Source organism: Tursiops truncatus, chromosome 1 (assembly GCF_011762595.2).
Source record: "Tursiops truncatus isolate mTurTru1 chromosome 1, mTurTru1.mat.Y, whole genome shotgun sequence".
NCBI lineage: Eukaryota > Metazoa > Chordata > Mammalia > Artiodactyla > Delphinidae > Tursiops > Tursiops truncatus.
Window position 1 is genome coordinate 115266461 of NC_047034.1, and position 24058 is coordinate 115290518.

The 24058-nt window shown below is 34.4% G+C and overlaps 1 protein-coding gene and 1 non-coding gene across 7 annotated transcripts in view; one reads left to right on the plus strand and one right to left on the minus strand.

Moving 5' to 3' along the window:
* The window catches only part of ADGRL4 (adhesion G protein-coupled receptor L4), a 121827-nt gene that overhangs the window by 72986 nt on the left and 24783 nt on the right, over positions 1–24058 (plus strand). For 3 of the 6 annotated variants that reach the window (XM_019920129.3, XM_019920128.3, XM_073787997.1), the window contains 10 exons: positions 1747–1893; positions 2363–2433; positions 3380–3559; positions 3666–3849; positions 5284–5400; positions 9036–9241; positions 14803–14976; positions 16194–16397; positions 18488–18708; positions 18838–18904. In XM_019920129.3, the coding sequence (XP_019775688.2) occupies positions 1747–1893; positions 2363–2433; positions 3380–3559; positions 3666–3849; positions 5284–5400; positions 9036–9241; positions 14803–14976; positions 16194–16397; positions 18488–18708; positions 18838–18904 (1571 nt within the window). The remainder of the gene's footprint in view (positions 1–1746; positions 1894–2362; positions 2434–3379; positions 3560–3665; positions 3850–5283; positions 5401–9035; positions 9242–14802; positions 14977–16193; positions 16398–18487; positions 18709–18837; positions 18905–24058) is intronic. The other 3 variants (XM_073787995.1, XM_073787985.1, XM_073788000.1) reach the window with 3 other exon arrangements.
* LOC117310042 (U6 spliceosomal RNA) lies at positions 2538–2645 on the minus strand. Its single transcript, XR_004524310.1, has one exon. It is a non-coding gene; the product is annotated as a U6 spliceosomal RNA (small nuclear RNA).

Consider the following 24058-nt stretch of genomic DNA (forward strand, 5'->3'; position numbering starts at 1 on the left):
ATCTCATGAAAAATAATAATTCTAGTCTGCCCTCCCACCTGACTTCTGTACTTCAGCCCAACCTGGAATGATTTTGCTAATGATTCTCCAGATCCCAAGAGCCAACCTGCTATCACCTCCTCCTTTATTTCTGTCCTTTTTTTTGTTGAAGTGGCAGTTTATGAACACATATATAGAGAAATTCAAGGAAGAGGGTGAGGGTGCTAGGGCAGCATTTGTTTATTTAAAAGTAGAGAATTTGGACTTCTAGGCAGTACAGATCGTGACTATGAAGACTTGGCAGAAGAACAAGGGGTTTTCTACCTCTTTTTCAGGGAGTTAATAGTCTTTCTAAGTCCAGTACCCTCACCTTCTTAGCTAATGGAAATTTCTTCAAGAACTGGCAGGAGACTTACTGTCAGTTCCAGCTTCTGGTGGTGTGAGGTTTAATGTTTTTTGTGTGTGTGTGTGTTTTTTTTTTTTGTGCCATTATTGCATTTTTAAAATGAGAAATGAGGATCAGCTACATTTCAGATAGCTCGCTAGATGACATTTTAATTGGACTTTGATTACTCCCCCTTATTATGGCAAACAGGATTGTGCCACTCTATGAGTCTTTAAAAAATTGAATTGTATATGCAAGATTACAGATTAATGCATTAATCTAACATAGAGAAGCTCTAAGATGTCAGAGCTAGGCTAGGAGCACAAAAATCTTTACATTAGTTTAAGGTAATGATCTGGACTCTTCAGTTCCTTGGAATCATTCCCTATTGGAACTCTGCCTACTGGCAGAGTATTTATTCTGTATTTATAACTTAAGACATATTTCACTATTCATTATAGTATGTAAAATTTTAAATTAAGAATATAAATTATGTGAGCTTATAACTTACCATTTTTATTGTAGCTTTGATATATAGCTACTGAAAATCTAAGACTTAATTCTGTACAGTTTGTTACTTTACCTTTGACGACCATGTATTAAGAATCATAGTAAAATATAACCTGAACAAAAGTAATAAGTTCTGGTAAAATTTTAAGGGAGTTGAATCATACATTCTGCTACATCTTAATTTTTAGGTTTACTTATATGGAAAAATGAGGCTTTGGAAAGAAAATGGGCTACTCCTTTTTGCCCTGCAGATTACTCTAAACTGAGTTGTTACAATCAGTTTAATTTAATACTAGAAAACAAAGAATTCTAAATGTATTTTTAAAATTAGATCTTTAATTAGGAATAAATATTACATCATCAGTGATTGAAATTACTCTAATGACTTTGTTGATGAATCAAGCTATTTAGAAAACAATTCAAGCGTTGGTCTATGAATAACATTTTCAATATATTGTCAAAATGGATTGACCAAATCAAAGTTAAAAATATATATGCAGGGCTTCCCTGGTGGCGCAGTGGTTGAGAGTCCGTCTGCCGATGCAGGGGACACAGGTTCGTGCCCCGGTCCGGGAGGATCCCATATGCTGCAGAGCAGCTGGGCCCCTGAGCCATGACCACTGAGCCTGCGCGTCTGGAGCCTGTGCTCCGCAATGGGAGAGGTCACAACAGTGAGAGTCCTGCGTACCACAAAAAAAAAATATATATATATATGCAGCTAAGTTTGCTCTGTCATTTTCCAAATGATGGAATTTTTCTTGCTATCTTGTAAAATTCGATATGAAATCACTAACTCTATGTAATACTATTATCAACAAGGTAGCAACTATATGAGCACTAAATTAAAATTTTAATTTTTCAAATATTCCCAGATATAGATGAATGCAATGAATCATCTGCCTGTGTAGATCATTCAATGTGTGAAAATGTGGATGGTGGATATTACTGCTCCTGCAAGGAAGGTTATACATCCACAGGAAACTCACAGTTCACACCTAATGATGGCACTTATTGCCAAGGTAAATTATATTATTATATTTTATGTATTATCAAAGCACCATATAAAATATGTACTACACGGTTGTGAAGTATCAAAGAGCTATATCTTCCAAGAAACATGCTAGTATTCCTTTACCTATAAAATGGAATAAGAAAAGTTACAGTTTTATTTAATGGAAGATGTAGACCACATGTTTTATGTAATTACCATACCCTGTTTCCTTAGGGCAACTACAATATTCTATTTTCCATAAAATATTGCATTTTAATGGATAAAAATAAATGAATTTTTATTATGAATAAAATTTTAAAATAATGAATAATGAAAAAATTTTAAATAAATGAATTTTCATGAATAAAATAAAAATGAAACTCAAATGATAAGAATGTTTTTAATGTCTAAATAAGTGAGCAAAATCACTGGAATCAATATAATTATCTTAGGAAAAATATTTTTTAAGACTTAATATATAATCTTTTTTTCTACAGAAATTGTGAATCCAGACTGCCATTTAGATAATATCTGTATTGCGGCGAATATTAATAAAACTTTAACAAAAGTGAGTAAAGGTATTGAATTAAAAATATGTTCTATTTTGACATTTTGGTTTCAGTTTAATTCTTTCCAAAGTCACTTCTTTTATTTTTTTCTTTTATTTTTTTATAAAATATGGAACGCTTCACGAATTTGCGTGTCATCCTTGCGCAGGGGCCATGCTAATCTTCTCTGTATCGTTCCAATTTTTAGTATATGTGCTGCCGAAGTGAGCACTCCAAAGTCACTTTTTTTAAAAGAGTAACAAGCAGTTGGTCTTCATGTAGAGTTGAAACTGTTTACATATAGAGATCTAAGTACTTGATAGGATTAATTTGAAAATCCCCAAAGTAGTGAAGAAGACTTACATATTTAATTTAATTTACTTTTTCACTATTCGGTAGACTGGAAAGTTATTTTCAACATGTAAAGAAATTGGATGGATAAAATAGTAAAAACACACTTTGACCCCAGGCCATTTTCAAATTCTAAGGAGGCGTAGCTGAATGCAACTAGATTTTGTACACCGAAGTAAATACTATTTTAAAGAGTAAACAAAGTAGGACATTCATAAAATTACTGTCCTGAGATTAGAAGTGTGAGTCTCACATGACTCATTAACAATGAGGTAAAAGCAAATTGCCATTTTATCATGTAAAAAAATTTCTCTGGTTAATTAAAATCTAATTCAAATTAGTTATAATTTATTTTAATTAACTTTAAAATGATAAATTCAAACATGTATTGCCTTTCTGAAGTAAATTCTATGCCTTTTAAGCTATTTGCTAATCCTTTGTAAATAATTTCAGGTTTCATTGCTTTGTATTATGGTTTAGGTGTAATCTGATAACTTATTAATGTATAAGAGAAAAAAAAAAACTCAGACCATATTTATCATGCAACATTTATTCTTAAAAAGATCTAGTAGTGCTTTAAACTGGTTTCCTTTCTCTGGGGTCATTTTTGTTCAGATTAGGCACATAGAAGAACCTGTGGCTTTGCTACAAGAAGTCTATAGAAATTCTGTGAAAGATCTTTCACCAACGGATATAATTACATATATAGAAATATTAGCTGAATCATCCCCATTACTGGGTTATATGAATAGCACGCATTCGGCCAAGGACACTCTTTCTAATTCAACTCTTACTGTAAGTATGTTGAGCTTTAACTCATAATTGAGGCTTAAAATTTTCCTTACATTTGTGATTAATGTAAAAGTCCAACATTTTTAAAAGATACACTTTTTTTCAACAGGAATTTGTAAAAACTGTGAATAATTTTGTTCAAAAGGATACATTTATAGTTTGGGACAAGTTGTCTACAAACCATAGAAGAACTCATCTTACAAAACTGATACATGCTGTGGAGCAAGCTACCTTAAGGCTATCTCAGAACTTTCAAAAGACCACTCAGTTTGATACTAATTCAGGTGATATAGGTAAGAAGCCAAGGTCAATTTCAAAGCAATCGAGTTTTCCAAACAAGCCACTCTCAAAAGAGAAGAAAAGTCTTTAAAATATTGCTAATTAAACTGGCAGTTGTTTTATCAATGTAGACATGAATGGTGATGCATATCACAAGAGTAGTTATGAATGAAGTGTGAATAAAAAGGATGAGTGCCTAAGATTTGCCATCTACTTATAGCCTCCACCTTTCTCTATCTCTGAACTGTTTAGCATTTAAATGCTCAGAGACCATTACTCCCTTGTCATCTCATGACTTGGTAGGGTCTGTCTTGACCGATCATAGTACAGACAGATTTTCTGGATGTAGTATATTTCATTTTTTTAAGTTTAATTTTTTTTGAAGTATAACAGACAGAAAACTGCATATGTCAAATGAATATAACTTGACAAATTTTCACAAAGTGAACATGTCTGTATAAACAGCACCCCAGAAGACCCCTCATCCCCCGGCAGCCACTCCCTGCCCCATAAAGATTATACCATCCTGACTTCTAAAACCATACCATGAGCATAATTTTTAGTGTCTCTGCAATAGTCTATGGATAGATCATATTTTATGTAACCATTCCCTGTTTTTCTAATGTTGAACGTTGAAGATGTTTATTTTTAACGTTGAAATCCTTTGGGCGTATATCTTTGTCCTGAATGTAGTATATTTAAATTTCTCATTAGGAATCCTTTGCCTTTCGATAATATAAAGTAATTAGCATAGCAAATTGGAATGTTTCCTGCTTTATGAAATCTCATACTTAACACATTAAGAATCTGGATCAAATTGAGGCTGCCTGTAAAGTTGTTCTGAGGAAACAAAGTACACTTTCTGCAGTAATCATTGCATATACACCCCTATTATATTTCTGGTTATTATCCTGCTGTGCACCTATAGATATACAAAAATCATTAACTCATCGGGATTCACCAGTTACTCAAAATTAAGGTAGCAAGCATTGTGACCCTATATAGGAGCCTAAATTTCTATGATGTTCCTGCATGAAAAAGGTGAAAATGCACCAGTTAAGGAAATTATTACTCAAGAATTTAAGTCAATCACTCTGTATATAATAAATTATATTGTAGATATCATCCTCTAATACATTGTAATTGCTTGTCTGCTTTAGTAATTATGATTTATAGCTTCTTTGTGTACATATATATTTTCTTTTATTTTATTCAATAAAGTTAGAATTAAACCATGAATGCTATAGTGAAATCAAACAAATAAACTTGAATCAGATTTTTAAATACAAATTATAATGTCCAAACATCATGTTCAGAATATGTTCATTCTACCTGCTGTAATTAAGAAGTTGAAATATAACAATGATGGATGAAATTGTCTCTAACTAAATAAATACATTGATTAAACTAATTTCAGAGAATTTATTATTTTCATGATTTTGTTTCAGCTCTCAAAGTTTTCTTTTTTGATTCATATCACATGAAGCATATTCATCCCCATATGAATATGGACGGAGATAATATAAAGATGTTTCCAAATAGAAAAGCTGCATATCATTCAAATGGTAGGACTTTGACAATCTTATATACAATATTTCAATGTTTTGCAATAAATACCATACATTTGATTGTATCATATGTGCATATAACTTGTGTGGTTTTCTATAGAAAAATATTTTATGTTTATACACAGAATTTCCGTATTTATATTTGAGATTTTCATTATGATAAAAATACCTGGGTAGAATTTTAGCTGATGATACCTAGATCCTTCTTGTCCTCGATCCTCCAACTCTGTAACTGTCTAATAATGTTAAGATCCCAGTGGAAATATACAAAGGAACTGTGATTTTATTCCTAATTTTGCAGCAGTCAGATGCTATAATTTTCATAGAGTTCTTCTAATATTTCTTCTTCAGTAATCCTTCATATTCCTCCTTGTAAGACTGAATTTGGGATTGTATGAGGAAGATGAATAGAGGTAGTGTTCAAAAAGGTAGAAAGTTATTGTTTAAGCATGGATTACTCTTCCACTCATTTCTTAGTTTTTGTACACTAAACTCTTCAGCTAAACTAAAGGCAGGATTTCTTAAGAAATGGGACCAGAGAATGCTAGTACTAGCAAGTGACTTTACGGTTATCTAACCTAATGGCCTCATTTTATGGATAATGGAACTAAGGCACAAGAAGTTAACGGGTTTGTCTCTATGTACATCAACAGATAATACAGAACTAAGACTTGAAGAGAAGGAGGTAACAAAGAAATCAGCCCTGACCAGCTTTCCCTTGTCACCTAACCACAGGCAAACTAGCAGCTGCTATTTTAATTTAACCATTTATCTGCTCTCGTAGTGCAATGCACTTAGAAAAAACAAAATTCTGCTGATAATAGAATTGGTGCTGTTCACATATAGGTCAAATATATTAACTATAAAACATGAATTATAATATTTCCACAAAGCATTGTGGGTGGTCATATGTACAAACAGAAAATATATACAATAACACACATATGTCACTTTTACAGACATCATTTCATTAAAAAATATGTTGTCTTTATTGTTAAAAAGCTTGTTGCACATTCCCTCTCAGAATACCATCTTTTTAAAAAAATTTTTACAGCGCTAATGTGGGAATTTTTTTCTAATCCATTGATATTATCCTTTCCATTTTTTCTTGTCATTATTTATTCAAAAGTAAGAAACAGATGGCCATAAAAAACAAAAATAACTAAGCCATACTGCCATTGAACCCATGGCTCTTACCCCATTACATCATATTCTAATTAACCAAGCACACACATAATATTTAGGAGCAAATCCAAAGAATGTGTTAAACTGTTGTATTTTCAAAGACAATTTGAGTAGTATTTGGAAGTTGAGAATAAAGACATTGAAAATAGTTATCATAGTGACAGATGATGAAATTGTCATGGAATTAATATCTCGAAGAGATCGTGTCTTAGTGTATGGTAGTTTTGTTACATTTCATAATCACACATGCAAACACTGACATTTGAAAGGGACAGTAATATCAGCTCTCAAGAAAGCAGAGGGAGAAAATTTATTTTCCTCAAGGTTGAATCTTCAAAATAAGGACAAGTGTAAGAAACTGATCAAACCCACTCAATGTCTACATGTGATTATTCATTTATTGACAAACTTCCTTAATAAAAACATTCATTAGTTAAAAGCTGCATAGTATCATTAGGAGGAAAATAAGGGTGGCACAGATGGATTTTTAATCTTTTTTATATACTGAATTTTAGTGCCTATCATTAGTGAATGAACCCCTAGTTTACTGAAAATAGGTACAGATCTGATATGAGAGTTAAAAGCCAGATCAGGCCTAGAATTAGTGAGAAATCATGGGAATTAAAATAGGTTCCAAATGATTTAAAAAGAATGAACAAATACTGGATCAATATTCAGAAAAAGATTAAAAAGGGATTTTGGACCATTCTACGTGGCATGAGTCTCCTTTTACCCAAAGTCAAAAATTGATGTTAAATAAATATTTTCCTTTAGAAAGTATCAGAGTGATAGATTTTTAAATCCATGTTATCTCTTTGGTGCTTCATTTGATTTTGGACCACCCACTACTACAACCTCTGAGAAGTTGCTGTTGCATGAACTGGTTCATCAGCTGGACTAGGTCAAGTTCCCCTAAGAGGTTTCCAGGTTCTGCTTCCATCGCTGGTCTGTCCATAGCAAATGCTGGGCTAGTTGTCATCTGAAGCCATCACAATTTCACTAGCCCAACCATGTTATACTAACATTATTTTTCTGATATAAGTTTTCTGGGCTGGCAGTTTAGGAAGATATGTAATGTATCTCAATTTCAGCAAGGCTCTTAGCAGTATCTTGGGGTGCCTTTTTATACTAAGATAGAAAACGTGAATAGTGACACATTTTTGCAACTTCTAGCTCACATAACCATATCCAAAGAATATTAGCTATTAGTGTGATATTGTGATGTGGATGGTTCCAGCATTATATCACAGACCTTTGTTTTTGATGACATTATCAACATTTGTATTAATGATTTTGATTAATTTATGCTTTTCAAATTATTTGCTGGTGTCACAAATTTGAGGGAAAATGAATATGATAGAGTTCTTCCTAATTTGTCCAAGTATCTAAAGCAAACATATAACATTTCTAGTTAATAAGTATAACAATAATCATATTAATATAGCATCTTAAATTTTATAGAAGACTCTCTCGTATAATTTCATTTGGTCTCCACCTTATCCTAGTACATAGCCGGAGGGAATATCACTGCCATCATGTTATACATGAGAAAACTCAAGTTTACCCGGGGACACACAAGTAGGAGAAATGACTAAAACCAGAACTTCTAACTCCAAGAGTAAATTCTGAATATAAATTCCTCAACTTACTGTCCGTAATTCTGTACAACAGAGAAGGAATGTGACCTAAGTGACAACAGGAATTTTAAAAGATAATAGTTGTCCATGTTGAGTTGTTCACACACACTTAATATCAGTGATAATGAGCTGCTGATAATGATCTCAAAAACCAAGGCAATTTGAGATCCGTTAAAATAGGTGTAGTGTCCAGGCTAAGGGAAAAATAGGCATGTGATAGTCTATACTGATCAGGTAACATTTCTAGTATCTGGTTATGTGCTGATGTGCTGCATTTGGGGAGTGTCAGGGGTTCAGATAAATGGCTGCCTCGAAAGGCAATAAATTCCCTATGCTGTGTCGGCATAACTATATGTCATGAATTTAAAGAGGAAGCATTTCAGTAGGCATGAGGTTGAACTCAGTGGCATCTCACAACTCTTTCAATTCTAAACTTTCTTAATACTGTAAATCTGTGATAATTTTCTCCCAATATCTTTCTAATTCATATATTTGCCCAGCAAAGTAGTAAGTCAAAATTTTATTTTTCAAGTGAAGATACTTTATTCCTTGGTTCTTAGTCAGCACTTGGATGTAAATTTATCTAGGACTATTTTTCTCCTAAATATAGTCTGTGCCAAGGGAATGCTACAGTCCACAATCAGTTTCAGAGGCACAGAGGTCAGAGAATATGTCTTAATATGGTTGGATGATGTAAGCATAGATATATTATGACCCACATTTCAGTATCTGGGAATTTGTATGACTCCCTTTGGTCAATTTTTATGTTTATTTTAAGAATTTCACTGAATACACTTATTTGATTGACAGGCAGTGTTGCAGTTGCATTTTTATATTATAAGAGTATTGGTCCTCTATTTTCATCATCTGACAACATCTTATTGGAACCTCAAAGTTATGATAAAGCTGAAGAGGAGGGAAGAGTCATCTCTTCAGTAATTTCAGTCTCAATTAGCTCAAACCCACCCGCATTGTATGAACTTGAAAAAATAACATTTACATTAAATCACATAAAGGTAAGTTGTGTTTCTGTTGACTATTGATTATAATTGTGAAGCATTCAGAGAAATGAACATGTTTTTGTAGTGTCACTTTAATTGTATGTGAGTTCTTGAGTTTAAAAATGCAAATTCAAAATTGAAATAAAAGAGTAAAGTGGTTTCAACTAATTTTTCTATAAAATATTTTTGTACTTTCAGTGCTCTTTAAATTTTATAATAAATACCAAAGAATTTTATGTATTTGATTATCTGAAATTAAGCTACATTTTAGTTTTATTTTTAAGTACATTGTTCATTTTGGAAGTCTCCAGCCCTTCAAAGAAGAAGTTATAAAAAAGTATTAAAGAGATAAATGTTACTTGTATAATGAGGGAGGTGTTTGGTTAATTGTCATATAAAATAATACTTGCAGGGATTTGGGTGCTGATTAAAATAAAATCATAGAGAAGTTCATAATATTTCATAAAGAAATTATCTGAGAACACTTTACTCTTTTATTGTTATTCTAAATCTTTTTTCAAACCCATGTATAATTAAAACTATACAATAAAAAAAAATGATTAGAAATAACTAAGTATTTAGGGTTTCTATAGACCTAAAAGTGAAGGGGAAACTCAAAATCATATTGTTTGCTGTATTTTTACAGTTAATGGTTTATTGGGCTTTCAATTGAATTTCAATCTTAGTACATAATTAAAGTGCCTCAGAAACTCTATTTGGAGAACCTTGAAGCTGGGCAATTGTATTTGCATGTTTATGGAAAACAGGGGATTAAAAGAACATAGTCAGCCCTCCGTATCCACAGGTTCCACATCCATGAATTCAACCAAACACAAATGGAAAATATTCAAGGGAAAAAATTCCAGAAAGTTCCAAAAAGCAAAACTTGAATTTACTGCAGCCCATCAACTATTTACATAGCATTTACATTGTATTGAGTTTTGTAAGTAATCTAGAGATGATTTAAAGTATACAAAAGGATGTGCATAGGTTATATGCAAATACTACTCCATTTTAAGAAAGTAACTTGAGTATCCGTGGATTTCGGAATGCGCAGGGGTCCTGGAATCAATCCCCTGTGAATATTGAGGGGCCACTCTATATGCTTCCATACAGTACAAATGTGTCACTGTAAAGACAGACATCTGATGTAGAGAGAAATAAAATGTATAGAAATTGCAAGTAAATAGTAGGTCAAATCTAAACAATGGTGGGCATTCTGTTGAGGGAAAAAGAAGGTGTGAAATGTTTTAAGAATGGAAACTAAATTTAGATATTTTCAGATGCTAAATGCAAATGACCTTTTGATACTAGAAAACAAACATTGTTCTTTTACATGGTCTTATGGTTTTTCTACAGTTTTTACCAGCGGAATGTTTTGGCAGCTGAAGAGGTGCCAAGGGCAACCCACTTCTCCCATCTCTGTTTGACACAGCAACAAAACAAAACACACATTTACACAAGAGTTCTTCACCATACTTAATGAGAAAACTCGATTGTCCTTAATCTTCTTCTCTGTTCAAATTCTTTTCCCATTCAAAGCAATGACCACTCTGAAATTTCATCTCTTTCCTCTGACAATACATTTACCTAATCAATTGCTTCCCTCTCAGAATAAAATTTGGATACCATTTTATTCTCTAGGAAAATCGAAGTTATTTCATATGTAACACCTTCCACTTCCTGATTCCCTGATAATTGCAACTTCACCAACTAGTATATACTTCATTACTTTAGAGGAATATTAATTATAGTTGTTATAATAATACAGATAATAATAATGATAATAATTATAGAAACCAATACTTTAATAATGCTTATATGGAAATACGCTTTGTTCTAAGTTATTTACTTTAATTCTCACAAGAACCCTATGAGGTATGTACTGTTATCTCCATTTCACAGATGAGGATACTGAGACTCTGAAAGATTAAATGCCTTGCCCGTGGTCACTCAGTAACAACTACTAGAACAAAGTTTCATACCCACAGTTTTTCTCCAGAATCCATTCTTCCACAGCTAAGATACTCTCCTGCTTGATGCTATTCTCTGAATCACTCCCGCACCTACCTCCCAAGAAATTAAGCTTTGTCCATTACCTCAACTTTCCTGGATGTCTCCATATTGGTCCCAGTGTCTCAGCTAACAAATAGGCTGAAGTTTCTGGCCTCCTACAAAATAGGAAAGCATTTTCCATTGACCCTCTATCTCCTTCACCCCAAACTCAATAACTCCTCTTATTTTTTTAAGCTTTTAAAAAATAGATATGATCTATTGCCTTCATCTATAGAAAATATGGATTTAGTTTTCTTATACATGTCTTCCCCTGTGATCCACACACTCCCCCAACTATTCATCCTCCCATGCTTCATCAAATTTTGGGTTAAATCAGTTTTCAATGCGTTATACACAGCTGAATCATGAGGCTGAACAATTTTCCTGGTGTTAGTAAATTCCCTTCATTTAGCTTGCTTAGATTTCTATTTATCCATTACTAATTAGTCCCCAAACTTTCTGATAGTACTATAAATCTCCTTATAAAACATTCAAATGCATAAGATTATCAGCTAAATTAATGTTCTGGAGACATCCTTGTTAGGCCTCTGTGAACTTGATCCTGTCTGGATGGTCTGTCCTTTGCCTTCTGTATAGCTATCAGCCTGGACATCTCTGTCACCATCATCCTGGGCATGCAACTCTCCTCTCTCCTGTGTCAGATTCAATGTTTCCTTGAACCAACGATTCCTCTTTCTTGGTTTATCTCTATATTTTGGTGGCATATTCTCCAGTGACTCTTGAGAAAGGTGCCCAGAAAGTCAAGTTTTTGAGCTCTTGCATTACCTTTTTAGCTAAGTATATACTATATTTCTATCTTATCCATACACTTAGATAAATTCCATGGTATAGAGTTATAAATTGTGAATAATTTTTTCTTCAGAATTTTCTAGACCTTGCTCATTTTTTTTCTAGCTTTCCAGGTTAACCTGGGGAAGTTGCATGCAATTAATATTTTACTTAAAATTTACATTCTTTTGCAAGTGATCTGTCTCTTTCTCTCAAACTTTTGAGATCTTATCTTTATTCTCAGGATTCAATCAAAGATGAACCTTGGTGTGGATCTTTCTTTATTAATTGTACTAGGCATTTATGTGAGTCTGTTCAGTCTGAAAATGTATGGTCTTCAGTTTTAGGGAATTTTCTATTATTATTTCTTTGCTAATTTCTTTCTCTCCAGTATCTCTTGTCTCTTCTCTTGTTATTCTTATGTAAATATTGGACTCTCCAGCTGAGCCTCTAAGGTCTTTTTTTTTTTTAATTTTAAGTTTTCCTTTACATTTTTTTTTCCTGCTAACATATTTTATTTCTACTTTATACTTAATTATAACAGAGCACCCTTATTTTTTGAACTCTACTTTTGTTTCATAGGTGCAGTATTTCTCTGTGGTAGTATTTATATTTTAAAAAAACCTGTGTTCTACTCCCTACATTATGTTCATGATTTCCTCTGTTTGGCTTGTTGGCTTTTTGTTCTTTGTCTTTCATGGTAGAGTGTGTCCTCGGAGGTCTAGTGGTTCATGGCCATCCATCCATATCTAATAATGAGACATTTGAAAGATGATTGTGTGTTCAGGTGGCTTGTGGCAGTGGTGTGCCTCCCTAGAGAGTTATCATCAGGCTAGTTTCTGGCCATTGCACTGGAAGATCCTGAAGATCACTACCTAAAAGTCATTTCTCTTTGGCCTTTAGTTTCTCAGAAACCTTTTAGTCTCATGCCTAAAGACAGAAGCTCACTGCAAGGATTAGGAGAATAAAAAGACAGTGGTGGGCAATGGTGGGTGCTCAGCATGTAGACAGACCCTCACTTAACCCCTGTTTTTTGAGTGATGCACTCTCAGCTGACTCTAGTTCCTCAATTCTAGAGTCCTTCTGGCTCCTCTAGCTTATCTGTTTGTTTGTTTTTTAACAAGAGTGGGATTGGGTATTTTCCTGGCAGTTTTGGGGCAACTGGATGTAGAGTTTCAATTTTCTTCACATAGCGTGACCTCTTTGAAAAATTTCTTGTCATCTCTCCAGTTTTAGTTCAATCACTGTCTTCCTAGACGTACTCCAATCAAATTGGCCAGTGCTCCAACTATTGATCTAAGTGTTGGATTTTCTATATAGGCCATTAAAGCAACTGTCTAATTGTATTAAAATCATCTAGGCTTCTGTCATCCTTGAGGGCAGATGCTTTATCTTTTCAACTAAGAATCCGTGGCTCCTAGCACAGTGCCTATATTTGATACTCAACTAGTATTTTCTTTAATGAATAGTTGTCTGAAGATTTGCATTTGGTTCTGTTTTACTCCACTTATCAATGATTAGTCTTGCATATATTTTTTGACATCTCTTGGTCTCTCAACATAATACCCACTCACAGGGCTCTTTTGAGGATCAAATTAAACAAAGTAGGTAAGAAAGCACCTAGTTAACTATAAATTGTTATATAATTGTAAACAGTTTTTATTTCTACAAGACACAAGCATAGGTATACAGCATTCTATGAGTAACTTATTAAAACTTACAGTGCATTAAGTATTGTGTTATGATTAGTTAATATTAATATATGATAAGGAGAACTCTGCTATTTATTGAACAACCTTCCTGTAGTCTATTTGATCAGCCCCTGTCTATCTCTGACCTTACACTCAGTACCCTTTACCTCATTCATTGCTTGAACTGCACTGGCTTCTAGATGTTTCTGGAAGACCTTCATTGAGTCTCACTTCAGAGGTTTTCCATTTTCTATTCAAACTGTACGGAACCCTCTGTTCCCAAGTCTTTAGGACTCACACTCTCACTTAACTGAAGTATTTGCTTAAATGTCATTTCCTAGGAAAAGCCTCCTCAGATTACTTCTGTTCTCCTTTCCCTAGCTTATTTATTTTAATAATTTCTTATCTCCTCATTAGAATGTAAGGTCAATAACGGAAACACGGAGCTTCCCTGGTGGCACAGTGGTTGAGAGTCCGCCTGCCGATGCAGGGGACACGGGTTCGTGCCCCGGTCCGGGAAGATCCCACATGCCGCGGAGCGGCTGGGCCCGTGAGCCATGGCCACTGAGCCTGTGCGTCCGGAGCCTGTGCTCCACAACGGGAGAGGCCACAGCAGTGAGAGGCCCGCGTACCGCAAAAAACAAAAACAAAAAAAAAACGCAAACAATTTTTTTGTTTTGTTCAGTGCTGTATTTTTAGCACCTGGATCAATGACTAATATCTAGTGCACATCCAATAAACATTTATCGAAGATAATGAGATATGTCATGCACCATTCTAAATGACATACATGATCTCAATTGACAATAATTCTCACAAATGCGTGACACAGGATTGATAAAATATAGCATGATTGCAGTATAAACTTCAATTTTTTCACACAACAGTAGCATTCACTTATTAGCATTGATTTTATGCTTTACTTTTTAGGCATGGTTTTAATTATATTGCTATGCAAAATGGTATTTTAAATATAACCAAAACGATGTCGTATGTATAAATTTTTCTCTTTTTCCTGTCAGTAAAATGTCTCTTTTTCAGACCACAGATAAGTATAGGAGTCAATGTGCATTTTGGAACTACTTACCTGACACCATGAATGGCAGCTGGTCTTCGGAGGGCTGTGAGGTGACATACTCAAATGAGACCCACACCTCATGCAGCTGTAACCACCTGACACATTTTGCAATTTTGATGTCTTCTGGTTCTTCTATTGTAAGCCAATTTTCCAATTCATATTTATAAATCTGTTTTTTCTTCTTCTTTATGTCGTTCAAGAGAATATTTAATTTTTATATGTTTTCTTTGGGTATAAATAGCATATTTAATTTACTGATACAATCTCAACATTACCTTTTTTTTAGTCTTTCTTTTCTTACCTGCCTTCTATGACATATCTAGTTTGGATCTTTGGTTATTCTTAGTGTAAGACTTACCTAATCTATACTATCTAGTAGACTGTGTATTAAATATCTATCCATTGACTTAGTTTTTAATGTGGCTTTTAAGGACCATTTATACATTTTAAAGTATCATGGACTTCAAGGGCTTTTGCCTTTGTATTGAAAGTTTATTTTTACTGATGACAAATTCATTAAAAATATTTGATACTTGGTCAATAAGTATTAGCACATTCATAACAAATACCATGTTTTAATAATGTAGAACCCCACAAGATTTTTAAACATGAAAAATCTTTCTAAGGTGAATAGCTTCATAATATGTATTTTACATCAGTAATATCTTGCTTTTACATTATATAGGTTTTTATTTTATATCCTTGTATTGGAATCTTTAGATTACAGGCTCATTTCCATACAATACTTAAAATCCATCAAATACATATCATGACTAAATAAATCTGCCTAACCCTAATGTCAGTAACAAAGATGATTTTTTTTCTGAATGTTATATAAACAAAGATGCCTCTTAAAACCATCTGGTTAGAGTGAAACCATCGTTTCCAATTTCAAAGTCTCGCAACTATACTCTTTTGTTATTCTACATATTCAGCATTTCTGATACCTTTGTTTAATGTGTTTAAATGAATTACTGCATAGAAATTACTTGTTCTTACCACTGATAAAGCTGCTTTAATTAACCATTTTCACATTACAATAATGAATTGCCTTTCTAATATCAAGAAACTGATGGTGATAACATTGTTAAACCATGTACTAATATATACTATGCTTAGGGAAAAAAATCACTAATTACAGAACTTTTAAAGTGCTACATGATTTATATCAGATTTTCTGAATGTTGAACATTTTCAAAAGTACAAAATGTTCTCATCTAAATGCACATTTGTATTTTTACATTTTAGGAACAGTTTAATGTTTCACCAAAAAGGGAAGTTCATTATATGTTGTAGTTCCTTTGACGAGCTACTGAGTTATTCTTTTAACAGTTGTATTATTATTTTCCCTTAGGGTATTAAAGATTATAATATTCTTACAAGGATCACTCAACTAGGAATAATTATTTCACTGATTTGCCTTGCCATATGTATTTTTACCTTCTGGTTCTTCAGTGAAATTCAAAGCACCAGGACAACAATTCACAAAAATCTCTGCTGTAGCCTATTCCTTGCTGAACTTGTTTTTCTTGTTGGGATCAATACAAATACTAATAAGGTATGTAGATCTCCCTTACTCTCTATTTTTATTTTCTAAGTTTTTACTTTCCTAAATATATATGTCATAGAAACATGAATTGGAATTAAGGGCTTAATGGGGCAAATACACGATATACTTTGTTCTTAAGGTGTTTCTAAGTTTGAGAATGCTAATATATCTGAACAACTTGCTTAGTAATTCCGTTAACCACAGTGGCCCTCATTATGATGAACTGCAAAAACTTGTCAACAAACTGAAGAAATAACCTTATTTTGTTTTTTGTTTTGTTTTGGTTTGTTTTTCCATGGGCGTTAAACAAAAAGAGGGGAGAGAGAGGGGAAAGAGAGAGAGTTGGAAAAAATGTTTATCTCAAGACAGGGACGGAACACAAAAGTGGCTAAGGTTCATAGGTTGAAATATGATGAATTAGCTCAACCTAGTAAATGCACTTTTCTAACCATTTTCCACCATTATTGATTTAGAGCCTTATCAAATAGTTCCCATCTTGAGCTAGTCTGGGTCATCCTCGAAGCAGACACTAAAGTGGGATAAAACAATATAAATTTATTAAGCGAAATGGCTGTGAGAGAAAACGGGAAGAGAGAGACTTGGAGAGCCATCAGACCAAGATGCAGGCCTGAGCCTGAGTGAAGGAAAGAAAGGTGAAAGGATGAGTGAGTAGAAGCGCTTTACACAGCAGTGCAGTTCTAAGGAAAGCCCGGGTTTCCTGTCAAGGAGTCCTTTGAGAAGACCGTCAGCCAAAGTCACCTGGCAGGTCTCTCAAGAACAGGAATGTCTTGCTGTGCTCAGTCAATGGCTGTCAGCAGCCATCAGGGAACGTGAGCATATCAGTGGCTTTCCTGTATAGCAGCTGCAGCCTGCCCTGCCGCTGGAGACCAGAGAAGTGCATCAACATGGCCACAAAACATTAAATTGCCTCCATATTTCCATTCTTACTAGTCATCTTTCAAGTACTGAGACTAACCATCAGTTATCAAGGTTTTCTTCTGAAGTAGATGCCACAAAGCACCTATTTTAAATAGCCTACAGAAGACTGTAAACTCCGTATGTTTTTGTTTGTTTGTTTGTTTTGCAGTGGTATTTATAACACGTGTCAATTCTGTATACCTCCCACTATCCTCCAAAGCCCAATTCCTCCTTCAGCTTCACCCCACCATCATCCTCACCACAAAACTATTCGTTACAGTGTTTATTTTCAATTCTATTTCACCAGTGTTTATTTTCAATTCTATTTCACCTATCAAATTCTTCCCATTTTAAGGCCGTATTTCAAATCTCACTTCCTCACTGCATTGGTTCCCAAATTTTAATCACCATCCCCAACCTTATATAGTACTCTCGAATATATTTTAGTAGGTAATCTCATTATGTTTCAATTATACTCTATTTTATTAAGTGCAGTATGTAAATGTTGTGTTATCCCACCAGTAATAGATTGTGTTAGTTCTGTTACTACAGAAGTGTATAATTATTACATTTTGTTATTTCTTATAAGCCTAGCTCTAGTTCTAAGTGTGAAGTCAATACTAATACATAATATTTAACTGAAATCCATCTCAAATTTACCTGATAATCTTGTAACTTCAAGTGATCATATAATGGATATTTTTGTAAAATATATCATCATTTGTCTGTTTTGTAACTTCAGTGCCTTCTCTTAATTATTTATAATGTTTTGTTTAACATAGTATTAGCAGTAATTTCCATTCTTTGAGCATGATTAAGATAAAGGGAAGTAAAGGCGGCTCCAAAACAGAAATCAACTCAAATCATAACAGTTACTGTGAGATAATCATGTGACTAATCCACAATTTATCACATAATATAAGTGTATAAAAAGTATAAATCTCTGGACGAGAACAGCAACTTAGTTCTATTACAGGACTGGTGAATGTTTCACATCGATGAAGCACAGTTCTTTTAAATCAGTCGGAAATGGTACAATTTAAAAAACTGACACTTGACAAGGATATTTTAATGTGACCAAGCATTATAGAAAATGGCATAATTTATGGAGAAAGTCAAGATTTTATGTTGCAATAATGTTAAAGTACACATTGCTTATGGTTTCTTTCTTTGCTTTCTAGCTCTTCTGTTCCATCATTGCCGGGCTGCTGCATTACTTCTTTTTAGCTGCCTTTGCATGGATGTGCATTGAAGGCATCCATCTCTATCTCATTGTTGTAGGAGTCATCTACAACAAGGGATTTTTGCACAAGAATTTTTATATCTTTGGCTATCTCAGCCCAGCTGTGGTAGTTGGATTTTCAGCATCATTAGGATATAGGTATTATGGCACCACCAAAGTGTAAGTTAAGATGATCTCGTAAATATTTGGAATGCAATTCTGAATAAGCTTTGTATATCATTGAAAATTTTGCTTTGTTGAAGTACGTACAAGCATATATGTAGATTTTATCTCTTATTTACTTTTCAGATGTTGGCTTAGCACAGAAAACAACTTTATTTGGAGTTTTATAGGACCAGCATGTCTAATCATCCTTGTAAGTATACATAAAATTGCGGCTAGAATTCAAAAAAAGTTACAGTTTAAGGGTGCTTAAAATTCTCAACAATTAGGCATTACTCTGAGGGGAAAAATAATTTTGAGCACTTTACAATAAATCATTTATTAATACTGGACATATATTGCATCACTATTGAGAAAAAATATACATTTTAAACTCAAAGCTATTATAATTAATTTGCCCCTCTTGGGAGGCTGTATTTTTGCATTACATGTAGAAAAAGAATTTTTCACTTATCAGTAGTATCTCAGCATACTTCAATACTGAGAGTGTGCCAACCAGCTGATAATCTGGCATTTCAGATGTTTACGTTATTTAATCTTTTATCAATGATCAGTGATCTTTGAAGATTAGACTGTCATCTTTATAGTTTTATCATCCTTATGTACCCTGTCATCACGAAAGTGATTTTAAACTAAATTGTGACATCAGAGACAAGAACCCACTATTTCCCATGAGCAGGCAAGTCATGTATTGATAGCCCTATTTCAGCTGGGAAGAGGGCCTTTTAATTCTTATTGGAAGTGGTTTCAAACCTACAAATTTTGCAGGTGTTATGTGTTCCATTCTAAATAAAGACATTTTTATGTGTCTCCAGAGCATTTCTAAGTGCCGTAAGTTTTCAAAGCCTCTCTGAATATAATAGTCTGTCAATGAATCTGGGAGGTCTGACAAGGCTCTACAATAGAATGAATTGTCAATGGAGGAGTTGTGACAGTATTTTGGACAACTTTGTCCCATATGTTTTGACCATCAGCTAGCTATCTTTTTTGAATTTTTTTCTTCTCCCCATGTGTTTTTTTTTGGTTTTCTTTTGTTTTTTTTTTTGTGGTTCGCGGGCCTCTCACTGTTGTGGCCTCTCCCGTTGCGGAGCACAGGCTCCGGACGCGCAGGCTCAGTGGCCATGGCTCACAGGCCCAGCCGCTCCGCGGCATGTGGGATCCTTCCGGACTGGGGCACGAACCCGTGTCCCCTGCATCAGCAGGCGGACTCTCAACCACTGCGCCACCAGGGAAGCCTCTCCCCATGTGTTTTTATGGGTGTGAGGAAGCTGCTAAATGGAGAAAGACTTGAAATGCAAAGCAGAGAATTTTCTTCAAGGTTTACTTTTTAATGGTGTGGGTGAAATAAAGTGCATTCAGTAACTGTATTTCCTAATCATCACAGAAAATTGTTTATAATTCTCACAGTGAATCTAGTAATATAAAAAGAAAACATTGGCAAGATTTCAGCTAAAACAGTTTCAGAGTTAGTTTATTTAGAATTCCAAAATTTTCAACCCACATGAGAATAGAGGCTGAATGTGTCCCATCCATATATTTTCATGCGTTGCCCTGATATGAGTATTTTGTGTGAAAGCACTGTCTAAATTTTCTAATTTTACTGATTCCTTCTCTACAGAGTGGACCATCTCTCATATTGTTTTGTATAAGTGAAAGTTCTTTGGATCAGTGATTCTTAGAGTTTAGAGGAAAGTAGTGGGCTAGAAAGTTCCTGAAAACAGGAAAAATAGGAGCGTATTTCTCTAAAGTAAGAAATAGAAAGTGTTCCCTGAAATTATTTTTTTTTACTTTTGCTTCTATAAGGGAAAAGATAACTTTGGATTATCTTATAGTAAGATGGACAGACTTTAGATGGGCTTATCTAAAAATGAGTCCTGTAAACTTTCCTAGAAGCCTAAATGAACAATGTCACACTGTCCTAGTCTGAAATTAATGAACCAATATATCTTCCATATGGTTTCTGTATGATGATCATTCATTTAACTAGAGGGTCAGGCTACTTAAGAAATGGATAAGGCCTTTCGGTTGAGTCTAAAACTGAATACTGTTTATCTTTTTTATATCTTTGAAAACAGCAGAAATTCTTTAATTATTGAATGAAAGTGAATTCCTTTACTCTAGTGATCTCTGGATTTCTGTGCTAATGCTGGCCTATTATTACTATTATTATTATTATTGTTATTCAGCTGCATGATACAACATTAAGTAAAAGTTTTCCTGTTGTCCCAGAATAGTATTGCATTCAAAGATAAAGTAAAAGAAATATTGAGCACCCAGACATTTGAAAAAGAGCCACCAATAGTTTGGACCTGACACTTCCCATGGGTCTTTCAAAGAAACAGTAGGACCAGCTGTAGCCCAGTAAGGGGACTAAAGAGTGGGGCTGAGAGGGTCGTGTCTCAGAGTTAGGAGTCCTTGGCCTTTGAGGGAGTGCATTGTTCTCTAGAAAAGCTTTTCCTTACCCTGTCAGTCAAAAAAAAAAAAAAAAGTACTCCCCCATCTCCATGAAGACAAGTTCAAATTGTGAAGGAGTACTCCAAAAGGTCTGTAAAGAATGGAATCAGAAATAGTAAGAGTAAAACTCTCATCTTGATCCCGGATTGATGTGACTGTGGAATTTTCATGTCTCCTTGATATACAAGAGCAACATATGAACAATTTTTATGACAGCTTGACATATGTCCCCTGACTTTGGATCAAGTGTGAACATAGAGCCTAGACTTGCTTTTAGTTTTCTGCAGGCTGCATGCTTATTGGACTATCCCCTTGACAGCAGGGAGGAAAAGGATTATTATAGAGTGTGCCTGGGAATAAAATGACGGGGCGAACGCACAAAGGCTTCAGCTATCCTATAAGCACAAAAAAGTTAGAGAGGGGAAGAAAAGTTGTAGTGCTGCCCAGAAGGTTGTCAGCTCAAGTGAAGTTATACACAGCAAGAAAATAGGCTGAGCACAGGTGATGTTGAATGGTGGCGTGGCTGGCCCTCTCTGAAAAATGGAAGGGGCCAAGATGGAAATGAAATACTATAAACACTAAAAAAAATCACATATACCATCTAAGTGTAAGCCATCACATAAGCCAAGATTACCAGCAGTAATAAGAACCAACCTAAACCAAAGTGATGTCGTGAAGCTCTCTCCATCCGAAAGAGCTGATCAGACCCTTCCAGCCCCCAGCAGCAGAGGAGCTGAGCTTTACCAATGAAAGAACATAGAATCAACCATGCCACCCCAACAGTCATCTATACAGATTTACTGAATTGAAAATTGTCATCCTATGTTTGGGGATATTCTGGTAGGACAGGATGCCAGTCCATATCATTAAGGTCACCATGTTAATTGGGTGGTCTGGGCATGATGGGAGAACAAAGGAAATATAAGAATTACTCCCTGCCCACTATAGTATCAATGAGGAGAAAGCAAGATGAAACAAATGACAAAGAATATCATATAATAAAATATAAATGATACCAGTGAGATGTGGAAGAGGAAGTCGTCATGGAGATGAGGAACTCGTTTGTGGATGGGGAGAGAAGCAGAGTATACTTTCCATACAGTGGATTCTTAGTGTGAACTTAAGTGTCTCCCAAGCAGCCCTGTAAGCGTGCCAGATTCCTTTTGAAGGAAAACAAAGGGCACAGACAAAATGTAAATAAGGCAGTACCAGAAATCACAAAATTATCATAATCTGTCTTTTATTAAGAATATTCAAGAATCATCTTTTCATAGACTCATCACTCCCTAGTCTACATGTCATTAACTATTTACCAAATTTTTACCTCCATAAACTTATCCATTTCTTCTCTACTTTCACAGTCAGGCCTTTTTTATCCCTTTGAGTCATTGTTATTCCTTACTAAGATTATAGTATTAATAACAATAATAGGGATTTTTTTAAATTCACAGTTTGTTGAGCAGCTACTAATTTTAAAAACAGACAGCTAATACTTCAATACTCAGTCTCCTTAAATCACCTACATTGTCATCATCCCATTTTATGAAAAATAGAATTTGATTCAAAATGTTAGGTGATTGGCCCAAGGCACTGAAATCTACAAATAAATAATGAGGCTAGAACTTTAAACTAGTTCTGTCTTAATCTAAAGCTCACCTTTTCATTTTAACTTGCCACTTTTTCAGTTGCCTTCTAATCTGTGTTTCTGCTGCCATTCTGTACCATTTCATTTTAATCTATCCAGAATAAACTGCTCCAAACTCAGCTCACATAATGAGAGCAATTAATAAGAAAAATAAGAACGTTAATATTAAGCTCTTGTATATTCCTGGTACTAAGCTAAACATTCTCCATATATTAGCACATTTAGCTTAATCCTTCAACAACTCAAAAATGTGTGTGTGTGTGGTTTATTTTATTTTGAAGTTGGAGAAATTGGGGCATAGAGCGGTTACACAGTTTGCCGAACAATTAGTAAGTACCTGAGCTGGAACTCACGTTCATGAAGTTGAGTCTATGACCTACCTTCTTCATCCCATTGCCGATAGTTCCCCATTGCCTATAGTCCAAATACCATAGGCTGGTGTATAAGGTTCTCAGTACTTTAGCTGAACCCTGCCTATTTTCAGCCTTTTCTTACACTGCATATCTCCACAAAACAACTCACCTAAGAGCTTTATCCTCTTTAGAATATTTGCCGTTCCTTGGATATTTTCTTGGTTCTTTGCACTCAATAATCCTACAACCTTGTGTAAAACTCTGCTGCCTGAAATCTTATCATTAATTACTGCACAACTTCATGAAAACCTTTCCAGATTTGTAGCTAATCTCTTTCTTCAACCTGCTCCCATGGAATTTTGAGTCAAACCCGAAATAGTACTTTTAATGCTTTGTTTTGTTTCACATGATAATTTTCTGTCTGCATTACACTACTCATCTCCCACATCCAAATACCCAACATAGAGCTGTGAGTCTCTTGATTCACAGACCATAACTTGTTCAATAATCAATGCCACTTATTGCATGACCTTAGGGGCCACAGCCCAATGAGTTGCAAATGAATTTTCTACACAGCCACATTCACAATGCATTCTCTATGTATGAGTGGACTCTACACTGTAAAACTACCAGCCCTCTTACTGATCACCCCAGAACACAGATGGTAGCAAATCCTTAATAATTATCTGTGTATTTTAATTGATCCATTAATAAAGACCATGGTAATAAATAAGGCAAGAAGAAACACCCTGTGATCTTTCTTAAGTTATATGACTGTTCTGTGTTCTGGATTCCTAACATGTAAGATGAAGATAATGATGCCAGCCCAACACAACAAAGATACAGTAAATACAAAACAATTTTTTTAGAAAAAGCATCTATTCTTTAAAAATTA